Raw genomic sequence first — 11,713 nt, 5'->3', positions numbered from 1 at the left:
GTACATTGTACAATCAATTGGTTAGAGAACAAGCCTCATATCACATTCATTTGAACATATCCACTGAAGACATGAATTGCAGCTAAGTTCCTGTTTCAGTCACATCATCAGTCACATTCAGGTGTGTCAAACAAAAACACCCTAATGATTGGTTGACAATAGAGCCTCCCACAATGCAGGTGTTGTTGGCTGCAGGAGGAAGTTGAAGAGCAACTGCAGAGATGTGCAGTCAAAACGTCATTACCTTTGATCACATGATTTGTGTTAAGTTCTTGCAGTCAACATGTAGGCTCAAGCTGGACAATTTTTATCCCCATAATGAAACACTTTGAAAGGCGGTGACCAACGATGATCACCGACTTGACAAAATGATCCACTCAAACACACCCATTGACTTTTAGCCTTTCGTTCCAAAACTCTATGCCAATAACAGCTAATTTCCCCCTCCCCACTCAGACAGTCCAATCAAAATTATTGCTTGAGAAACTACACTTTGCTAAGAAACAGTTTCTTTTTGACCATTTTCATTGAGAACAATCACTAAAGGTACTTTTGAAATTATTTGATATAGATAAACAGCTGTACTGGACCATTACATATCTGAAAAACATCCTTGCACAACAAAGCAAATTGTAGCCCTTCAATTCCCACAACAAAAAAGGAAATGTGTTATAGAAAGTAATTTATTACACAATGTAACCAAGGCTAGTTTACAAATACAGTTCCAGTCATGTTTGTGTATACATATGAATATACCCATGTCTTATATTTACAGATTTGCATACAACATGTTTTCCTGTTTATTCATTTCAACACTTACTTTACGGTTCCACATCCAAAAACTAAAATAATTTGTACATAAGAGACTTAAAAGGAGTTCAGCCTTGTGTGTTCCAAACAAAGGAACGGCAGCCAGCCCAGAGTCCAGGCAGACAGAGCACTTGACTGGCAGTCCAGAGGCCAGCCCTTCTCACAACCGCCCCAACAACAGCATTTGGCAGGTGAAATTTAAATACTGATAAATGTTTACCATGACTTAAAAAAATAAGACGAGTAAAAACCAAACATCAACAAAAAAATGATACGTTCTAAGATCATCTCCCAAAGCAATGACACGAGCTCCAACGGTCGGTCGGCAAGTGTGAGGGGGTCGGGGGTTGGTGAGATGTAAACGGGTGCTTATCCAACCCCCTTTGTCCATCCACACACTTGCCAGAACCCCTGGTACAGGGACTGAGTCCTGTCATGCAGTCTACAGAAGGAGACATTTATTGCTCTTCTTTCCTCGCCGGGCCTGTAGTGCCGCCCTGGTGGCCATCTCAAACACCTCCCGCACACCATCCTTCGTCTTGGCCGAGCACTCCATATAGCCGAACGCTCCGATCCGGTTGGCCATGTCACGGGCCTCCTCTGGCTTCACTGGCTCCTACAGAGAGTTAAGAGGCACTGTCAGGACATCCAAAAAGCACTGACCATATCATGCGGAAAGAGTGACAGATACAGTTGGTCTAGTTTAGGTTGAGTTTTCCCGAAAGCTTTGTAGCCAACATGGCCATTTTTTTTCTCATCCCAGTTTGTTTATAATCCCGCGAGTTTGTAGAGGGAGGAAAATATTTGCCTGTCCTTTCTACGTACCTGTTTCATCTTGGCCAGCTCCCGGCGTGTGTGTTCATCGTTGCGCAGGTCCTTCTTATTGCCTACGAGGATGATGGGAACGTTGGGACAGAAGTGTTTGACCTCTGGAGTCCACTTCTCTGGAATGTTCTCTGTACAGAATCAAAGGGTCAAGGGTCAGACAAGCACACACCAACACTCAGTACATTTGGGAAGATATGGGGTAGTGTGTAGTGTACCGGAGGAAGGAGGTGTAGAAGAGCTATTGCTGTCCTACACGTATTGGATGTGTGAGTGAGTACTTCACTAGTCAGAATGGGCTGAACAACCCACCCATAAAAGGAAACCTTGTGCGGATGACAGCAAGAGAGTGAGTGTGTAAGCTCACCCAAGCTGTCTGGGCTGTCAATGGAGAAGCACATGAGGATGACGTCAGTGTCGGGGTAGGAGAGGGGGCGAAGCCTGTCGTAGTCCTCTTGGCCAGCTGTATCCCACAGAGCCAGCTCCACCTAGTACAGAGTAGACAACAATTAATGTTAACCCTCATACAGATATGCTTGAAGTGGCAAGTGTATGTAAGCTGTTCTAGTGACTGGGTTTATCAGCAAACCTCTGGCAACAGAAATAAACCATGGACAACCTTGTAAACACATTGATTCAGTAAAATGTACATTGTACAGTTAATGACGTCTACCTGCCACAGACTTTAATGAACACACAGGAAATGTTCAGAAAATCAGGATAATTGGATATTACTTTTAGGTGTAGGCCAACTTCAATGAGGAATGAAAAGAGGACCATGTCAGAAAAACAAACTCCCAGCAAATCAGGAAAAATCACATCTCTGATAAGAGCCACTCTTTGAAAATGGATAACTGGACATTTCTTGAAGACATTCATCAGTGTGACACACTAAAGGGTTAATAGAAAGCTACTTGCCCTTCTCGTTTGTGAGTTAAATGGGGAAAGCAAATTAGACCTAGACACTTCTACAAGTATGACATGAAGTAAGCAGAATTCATTCAGCCAATCAAATCTAGATGTCCCAGATTTCTAGTCGAGCCACAACCCAATCTCAACGAGCCGATACCATGATAGCCAAGACCAGCACTATTAAACACAGTGAAGCGACCTTGAAAACCATCTAGCAATTAGGGCTACGTAATTCACCTAACCTTGCTTACACCTTCAACCGAGAAGGGGAAAAAAGTATGTTGTCGAGTCTGTATTCATTACCTGTTTGCTGTCCACCTCAATGTCAGCCACATAGTTCTCAAAGACAGTGGGTACGTAGACCTCAGGGAACTGGTCTTTACTGAAGACTATCAACAGACACGTCTTCCCACAAGCACCATCTCCCACGATCACCAGCTTCTTACGAATCGCTGCCATGCCTGAGAAGAGAGAAGTAAAATGCATGAAGAAACACAAGCAAGACAACAGCCTTATATTAAACAGGTTTTATAAGTGCTGTGGTTTCAAATAGGATCAGTGTAGTGGATTGACTGGACACAACACCATTGTGGAGATTCGCAAAGCACTTGTATCCTCGAATGATTTCTCCCAGTGGGGCTTATTGGGGGAACACACTTGCCTTCAACACCGGAGGTTAAAGGGATAATTTACTTTGAACTTTAACCAGCTGGTTAAAGTCTGTATGTGTCCTATCCATGTCTTAGAAGACATCAACAACCAATGTTAACCAGGCTCTATCAAAACTGGCATGATCCAGAACAAACTGCAGGAATGGTATATGTTCTACACATGATGCCGGTAATCTCCACTAATAACGGTTGAGTAAGCTTCCTCAGGTAAATGTGTGTGCAAGGAAATTGACAGCAAACAGGGAAAGAGAATCAGCCCATCCATTCAGCGATCGTATTGCTGCTCACATTAAACTAGTTGCTGAATGTTAGGATCACAAGTCAGGACCAACAATGAATGGTGCATTCAAGGTGGAAAACATGCCCCATGTATTTTTAGACTGAGGGACATGTGTGACCGAATGCACCAACTCTGATGTACAGTCCCCAACTCTTATGTTTAGACTACTTCCAGAATAGGTATTGACAACATTTAGCTAGTATCGCCATGTATAACCATGATACATTTGACGGGTTATTTGACTACCAGCACACTGATCCTGTGGACAATCATGTGATTGTAGAAGTGAAGTATGTGTCAAAGCTGTATCCTAGTAATCATTGATGTGATGTCCCCATTAGTCAAACGCCACATAAGATGGGTTCTCTGATGCAGTCACATACAGGACAGAATCAGACACTGATGCACGGCAAGCAGCTTTTAGTTTATTGGCTGACATTACATGAATTACTACTATAACACTGCTTAGGATAGACAGGCATTAAATCTACTGAAACTAAGTGCATTTTTGCCCATAGGGTGGATCATTCAAATGTTTAGGTAAGATGGCGTCAAAGCATCAACAGATGGCTGTTGTCCGCAGTATAAGGGCGGCCCCATTCACAACAAACTCACTTCGCTAGCTCTCTACCAGTAAAACAGTGTCTGGTCCCTCTGAAGTTAAATTAAAATGGTCAACCCTAGACCGCAACTTGTCTAGCTAGTTAACCAACGTTACCTAAAATAAAGAGAGGGATACTTGTAATCTATGGCTGGGCCGAGCTAAACCACCCAATCAGATTCAAATGTACGTTTTTTTGTTATAGTTAGGTAGCGAGAAGAGTACTGTAGAACCTTTGTTTACAGGATTGCACGTTAAAGTAAAAATAAAAAAAACACAAAAACATAACTTCACTACTAGGACGCTACAGTAGCGTTAGCTACTTGACAAAACAGTTAGCTAACGTAGCAAGTTAGCCAAATGGTCAGAATTATGGGGGCGCCGTTGATGATGGTGGTTTACCGATAACGCTAGTTGTTGGCTAACATACTCAAGATAACAGCAACAAACTAACACGCCGGTTTGTTACAAATACTCACTTGCTTCTGCAGAAGTTAACTAACTAGCTAAGAAAGTTAGCTGGTGGGGATACGGTAGGTAGCTAGCTTAGTTAGTTACATGGACGTGTTCTGGCAATTTCTTTTGAAGGATCAAAACAATGGAGCTCCTTTTCCAACGGTTACTGCTGCTAGCTAGCCAGTAGCTTGAGTCAGTGCGGACGCGGTGTAACGTTACTACTATTGAGGTTGTCCTCTCGGGCTCGTTAAGAAATGCGAGACCGACGACGATAATGTACGGCCGGACCACTTTCTAACAATTTATCCTACCATTACACTCCACCACTGTTGTCATATTTCGATAAAAGTTTTTCAAAAGTAGTTGTACCTGTTGTTTAGATGGCTTGCTGTCGTGCTTCACCGATAACCCTCGTTTCGATACAATGTTGAATTACTTTGCGTGTGCACGCTAGGGGGATGGGTGGCGGGGACGAGCGTGAGCCACGCCTGCGCGTGCACGTCAATCGGTTTCGATGAGCATCCGAACCGTTTTGATGTTGTTTTCCAATAATAGTTGCATTCAAAAACTTTTTCCACACAAAATAAATGTTAGAAACGACCCAAGGAGTGGACAGGTTATGCTTCCTTCCTTCGCATTGGGTCATTCTACGAAAATGTTGGCTTTGCTGTCCCAGCCATAACCACCAGGAAAAACAGTTAAAAGTGTCAGATAATGACAAAGTATATTGTTAATAAAACATATGTAAGACAGATAAATTGCAAACCATGTTTTGTATATATTTTAGAGTCGATGTTTAGTGACATATTTTGATTTAAGAAAAAGTGTTTTTTTCTCCCAATTTAAATGTCATAATGCAAAAGAAAGTATAAGCTTTATGTTGTGGCCTACTTAAAAAAATATATATATAAATATCAACTCATTATTCAAAATAATTTTGTGAATAGCTGTCCCTCAATTCCATGTCACTGGTGTTACCACTGAGGGGTGTTACCCTTTATAAAAAGCACCACTTTGAAAAGATTCAACCATTTGGCAACTTTTTCCTGGGGCAAAGGTTAATTGGAGCCAGGGCTGTTTTGAAAAGCACGTTAGCAATTTTATGATTAATTTGATGTGAGGCCTTAAGATGTGGCACTGGTGTTACACAGTTTATAGTAAGGGAAAGGACATTATATTAAAATAATTGATCAAATCACATGATTAAGTGATTTATTTTGAATATAAGAAGTGTGGTTTGAGCGACTGTGGCCTCCGTTTTAGCTATGCCATCTTGTCTACAGATTTGTCACTGGTGTTATTGTTCAGTTTTAAGTGTTACTGGTCTCTGGCATTACACATAACTTTACACACAACTGTGTAAATTATTAATCACATTTAAAAACAAATATATAATTTAAAATATGAACCTTTGTCTTTCATTATATATGCAAATTTAAGTCCAATTACATTCTGGAAAGCCTGAATAGTCATCTAAAATATAGGTAACACCCGTTTAAAAAAAGTCTGGATAAGCATTTTTTAAATGCAATATAAAATACATTACACTCATGTTGATTTCTGTTAACTGTTATGTGTCTTGGTAAAAACATGTTTTAAAGTAGGCTGGTAATCGTTTGAATTTGAATTACCCTTATCACAAATATAAGTCAAGCTAGATGAATTATTAATATTAGGTATTCCAATCTAAGTCACAGTTACCTAAATAAGGCAACGTGGAGTACCCTTGGGAAAGGTTGTCAGTTCAAAGCCCTTCATGACATACAATGAAACAGCTGTAGACTCCTTGCTGTCCCCAGTCCACCTGGCCTTGCTGCTGTTCCAGTTTCAACTGTTCTGCCTGCGGTTATGGAACCTCTACCTGTCCCAGACCTGCTGCTTTCAACTCTTAATGATCGGCTATGAAAAGCCAACTGACATTTATTGCTGATTATTATTTGACCATGCTTGTCATTTATGAACATTTTGAAAATCTTGGCTCTCTCGAATTCTCTCCTTCTCTCTTTCTGTCTCTCTCTCGGAGGACCTGAGCCCTAGGACCATACGTCAGGACTACCGGGCATGATGACTCCTTGCTGTCCCCAGTCCACCTGGCCTTGCTGCTATTCCAGTTTCAACTGTTCTGCCTGCGGTTATGGAACCCCTACCTGTCCCAGACCTGCTGTTTTCAACTCTTAATGATCGGCTATGAAAAGCCAACTGACATTTATTCCTGATTATTATTTGACCATGCTTGTCACTTATGAACATTTTGGCCGTGTTCTGTTATAATCTCCACCCGGCACAGCCAGAAGAGGACTGGCCACCCCTCATAGCCTGGTTCCTCTCTAGGTTTCTTCCTAGGTTTTGGCCTTTCTAGGGAGTTTTTCCTAGCCACCGTGCTTCTACACCTGCATTGCTTGCTGTTTGGGGTTTTAGGCTGGGTTTCTGTACAGCACTTCGAGATATTAGCTGATGTACGAAGGGCTATATAAAATAAACTTGATTTGATATCACATACTGTGCTAACTGCTCTATCTAGTGGCAGCCTAAATAAATATCAGCTGACATGTGCTCTACTAGTACTACCTACCCAGTGTTGCAAAAAGACAATTTATTGTTACATGTCATACAATCATATTTTATTTCATATAGAGATAAACAAATAGATAAGAAACTAAAGAGGAATCTGCAATGGCCACAGTAGAAAGAAACACACCAATAGTGGAAATCCGGGAAAACTGTCCTGTGCAGGGACAATATGTGAAAACCAAGCCTTGAAGTCACCACCAACAAATTAAACAGAACTGCATCAGTATTGCCATCATTCACCACACCTAAACATTTCCAGTCAATCCACACAAACAGGTACTGCCACTAGCATTAACAAACCTCATAAATACACTATGTGTGTTAGATTAAGAGTGCAGTTCTTATCTTAACCAACATTGAGACAGGGAGACAGATTAATAAGGGGACGAAAGAGAAACCAGAAAGGCTGCATTAAGGCTGCGTTTAGACAGGCATCCAAATTCTGATATTTTTCCACTAATTGGTATTTTGACCAATCACATCAGATCTTTTCACATCAGAGCTTTTTCAGAGCTGACCTGATTGGTCCAAAGACCAATTAGTGAAAAAAAAGTTTTGAATTGAGCTGCCTGTCTAAAGCTGCGTTTTGACCAACCAGGTCAGCTCTGAAAAATATCTGTGATAGTTAAAAGACCAATTAGTGAAAAAAAAGTCAATAGGGCTGCCTGTGGGAATGTAGCCAAAGAAACAAACAAGAGATTGACAAAATGTTCCTTAGTGAGAAGAAAGCCTGTCAAGAGTGCATCAGTGACTATTGCTGCCACTGTCAAAAGCTGCTGAACTTTATCAGGGCAAACCAGTGAGAAATGACAGGAAGCCACCGTGTAAACAATCTAGTGCTCTCCAGTTACACACTCATTCACCTAAATCCAAACACACACAAAACTTTCTGGCCAGAACAAAATATTCTGCCAGAACTCAAATCAACAGTATGAACAAAGAGGAAGACACACCCACATCCCCTTTATTCAATTATGGCTATGGTTCCCCATCTAGTAATCCAACTCTGACTCAGAGTAGTTGATATTCTGAAAATCACCTCAAGAATTCAGAGCAAAAGTAAACCCCTAAAAACAGGTACAGGAAACGCATCATCATCCACAGAGCAACTTGTCAAATTATCAGGTTTCCCACAAATTTAGGAAACATAAGATCTAACAGCGGTAAAACAGCTGTGGGGTAAACCTAGACTCATTTCAGTCTTTCAGTGATGGAGACAAGAGAAAAGATGTATATGACCTTGAAAATTAAACACCCATCAGGACAAAAGGATGACCTAGAAAACCGCTGAGAATCTCTGTCCGTCTGCTGAAAGCTTACTCTGGGACAATAGTAACACACAGCAACAGATGGGGAGTTTGCCAAGAGTCTCTGCTCCAGTCTAAGTGTCTCAGTCACAAAATCTGGGAGCCAGACGAGCAGCAGGTGTGGAGCAGCTGTCTTTGGGGCAAAAGAGCTTTACGAAACACTTTGCGCACCCATTCAATACTTTATTTAGGAGAGACGCGAAGTGGTAGGTAGGGAGAGTCCAACCAATATGTTTGTACATTGCATTAACGTTTCAATAAACATATGCGGGTGGGCCCGGGGGAGCGATGGGTCCGTGATGCGATCTGTATACAATTTCGGATAGTCAGACTAAAACTGATAGGCCTGACAATGTTGACAATGTGTCATAAACTGCTAGGGCTAATGTGTGCGTGTGTAGTCACTGTAGTGTATGCTAGTCAAAACTAAGCATGACTGAGTGTGTATCAGTGTGTCTGTTATGAGCGGGAGGGGGCGTCTTCGAAGCTGATAATGCTGGACTCCTGTCCCGTGGTGTTCTGGGAGCCGCTAGACCCCCCTGCTGGCGACGTTCTCTCCTGTCCCAGGAGCAGGGGAGTGTCGGTCCGAACTTCATCCTCATTGTCGTCCTCTTCGTCATCCATGCTTGGCCAGGTCGACTGGTCCTCCACCTTCTTCAGTCGCTCGTTTAGGGCCTTCAGCGCCAACTGCCTGTAAGATGATCAGAATTTTATTTAACTAGGCAAGTCAGTTAAGAACAAATTCTTATTTACAATGATGGCCTACCAAAAGGCAAAATACCTCCTGCGGGGACGGGGGCTGGGATTTAAAATAATAATAATAATAACATAAATATATGACAAAACACACACCTCGACAAGAGAGACAACACAACACTACATAAAGAGAGACCTAAGACAACAACATAGCAAGGAAGCAACAGAACATGGTAGTAGCACAAAACATGGTACAAACATTATTGGGCACAGACAACAGCACAAAGGGCAAGGTAGTGACAACAATACATCATGCAAAGCAGCCACAACTGTCAGTAAGAGTGTCCATGATTAAGTCTTTGAATGAAGAGATTGAGAGAAAGAGTGAGTTATAAAATAAACAGTGTCTGCCCATTCCCAAGCAAGGGCAAGGCTGAGCAAATGTTTGCATTACATTATTGTATAGTAACTAATGTATTGTAACTAAATATCTTGGAGTCCCTTTCAAAACAGCCACTGATCCTCTCCAGGTGATGATACAGTATGTAGGCTTAACTGCCGTCTATGTAAACAAGGACATGAGTGTGACAGCTTGCAAGTGTCAACCAGAAAATGAAGCATGAGGTAAACAAATCTTGGTAAATGGATGCCTGTGTGTTTGTGTTTATTTGGGCATCTAGAGCACTCACCTCCTCCTCTCTGCGTCCTGGGGGTCCGTCCCTGGCAGACTGATGGTGATGGAGGAAGGTGCCCCCACGTCGTAGCGCTTTACCATCTTCCTACAAACCTTGATCTTCACCAGGGCTGCGTGCACCAGGCCAGCCAGCAGCCCCACCACTGGCTGTACCACTTCAGGGAAGAAGGAGGCAAAGGCAAAGTGGTCTGACATGTCGCCACGGCCCCGGCTGTGCCTCTGGTAGAAGCGCAGGTAGACCCAGCCTGCCAGGGCGCCAAAGCTGTAGGCCGCCAGTGGGGCGGCACTCTCCAGCAGGCCTGAGAGGCAGAGCAGGGAAAAGCAGAGGAGGACCAGCGCCGGGGCAGCTTTGAGCCTCACCTGGGGAACCCGCAGCACCGTTGTATCCCCCATGGTCTGCTTAAGGGCCACCAACACCCCCCCGAGGAGGGCTGGTGTCCCGTGGACGCGCACCGCAAATAGGTAGTCCAGGTCGAAGGTGACAACATACGTGAGCAAGTAGGAGAGGCCAGCCAGGAGGCCTGCAGAGATGTTGACCACAGTGAAAAAGATGAGCAGCTCCAAGGCGCCCCACAGAGGCTCCAACAGCCGGCCACAGGCCATAACAGTCCCCACGTTGGCTGCCACTCCCCACACATGCTGCTCCACCACGGCATGGGTCACCAGGGTCCAGATCCAGAAGTTAGGGGGAAAGAGGTAGCCAGGTGTCACGCCCAGGGCATATGGAGTGTCAACTGCCCATGAGAGCAGGTACAGAAGGAGCACTATGACACTTATGGACTTCACCACAACGCTCGTATTGGCTAATGCGCCAAAGAAGTGCTGTCGTGCAACTGGCAGATAGCGACTCATTGTGTGGTCTGTAGCAAGGGCCGATGAGTAAGTTTGTCTGACCCGCAGCTGCTCACGTGCTGGCCTTTTAATTTTTTTTATTAGCAGTGCCAAGAACAACAAACGAAATCAGCAGAACCAGACAGCATCCACTCTCTACAGTGAAGATTCATCCGGGAAATAATCTGATTAATCAATGCTAATTAATGGTTTGCATAAACCTTTTGTCTCACTGTTAAAAACAATTGGAGCAACTTTCCTACCTTGCTGAAGTTACCTTGTTTCTGATTAGATAAGAGTAGTTGGGCTAATGTTAACGTAGTTAACGTTAGATAACTTACTAGCAAGCTAGCCGACACATTTAGCAACCTGCCAATTACTCTCAATTGACATTGAACGGTGTCATACTCGAAGTTTACATACAATTTAACTTCCCAATTAGTAAATAGCTACTTGACTTTATAAATCATACCAAAAATTCCCAGATCTTCAACCAGCAAACGCTAGCTAACTAATAAACGTCATCGGCTTGCTGGCTAGCAAGCACTGTGTGGAATAAGTAGTTAGCTAGGCTAACTAGCTAAGGAAGAAGTCGGACTGTTACGATGTTTTAAATCCACCATTATAGTTCATGAACGGATCAATCTCCATTTGATAAATGGCTTTGAGTTGTGTAACTACGAAAACTACAAAAATAAACAGTACCAGCTCCTTTTTTTCTCGCCTCGGCACAGACTAAATTAGTCCATCAGCTAGCTAACGTTAGAGGATTTCCTGCGTTAGCCAGCAAGCAACAGGCCGTCAAAACAATTGTGTCGAGGCGAACAATTAGAGATTCACGCAAAATTAATTAAGTCACTACGGTTTCAGAATGTCAGAAGTCTCTTGGGTTACTTCAACGTTATTCCGATATAAAGCAACAGATTTATTCGGGAATATTTTTTGTCTTGTGAGGCACTCCCAGCATTTCACACTGACCAACAACGCTTGCGCTGCCAGTGCCACCGTCACCAACACACGAAGCGTCAAGTCACGCCAGTTTGGTGCACTAGTTGATTA

The 11,713-nt window shown here is 43.0% G+C and overlaps 2 protein-coding genes across 2 annotated transcripts; both read right to left on the bottom strand.

Moving 5' to 3' along the window:
* Positions 1 to 665: 665 nt before the first annotated feature.
* LOC129860971 (rho-related GTP-binding protein RhoA-B-like) lies at positions 666 to 5,037 on the bottom strand. The gene is made up of 5 exons (XM_055931949.1): positions 4,925 to 5,037; positions 2,851 to 3,008; positions 2,003 to 2,123; positions 1,636 to 1,766; positions 666 to 1,426 (listed from the first exon to the last, which is right to left on the bottom strand). The coding sequence occupies exons 2-5, from the start codon at positions 3,004 to 3,006 to the stop codon at positions 1,253 to 1,255; spliced, it is 582 nt and encodes a 193-aa protein (XP_055787924.1). The 5' UTR covers positions 3,007 to 3,008; positions 4,925 to 5,037; the 3' UTR covers positions 666 to 1,252.
* A 2,122-nt stretch (positions 5,038 to 7,159) lies between these two features.
* On the bottom strand, positions 7,160 to 11,678 carry LOC129860970 (transmembrane protein 115-like). Its single transcript, XM_055931948.1, has 2 exons — positions 9,819 to 11,678; positions 7,160 to 9,124 (listed from the first exon to the last, which is right to left on the bottom strand). The coding sequence occupies exons 1-2, from the start codon at positions 10,673 to 10,675 to the stop codon at positions 8,893 to 8,895; spliced, it is 1,089 nt and encodes a 362-aa protein (XP_055787923.1). The 5' UTR covers positions 10,676 to 11,678; the 3' UTR covers positions 7,160 to 8,892.
* Positions 11,679 to 11,713: the final 35 nt, after the last annotated feature.

Source organism: Salvelinus fontinalis, chromosome 8, assembly GCF_029448725.1.
Source record: "Salvelinus fontinalis isolate EN_2023a chromosome 8, ASM2944872v1, whole genome shotgun sequence".
NCBI classification, from domain to species: Eukaryota; Metazoa; Chordata; class Actinopteri; order Salmoniformes; family Salmonidae; genus Salvelinus; species Salvelinus fontinalis.
The sequence above is the reverse complement of the archived record's forward strand: the minus strand, read 5'-3'. Positions and strand labels throughout refer to the sequence as shown.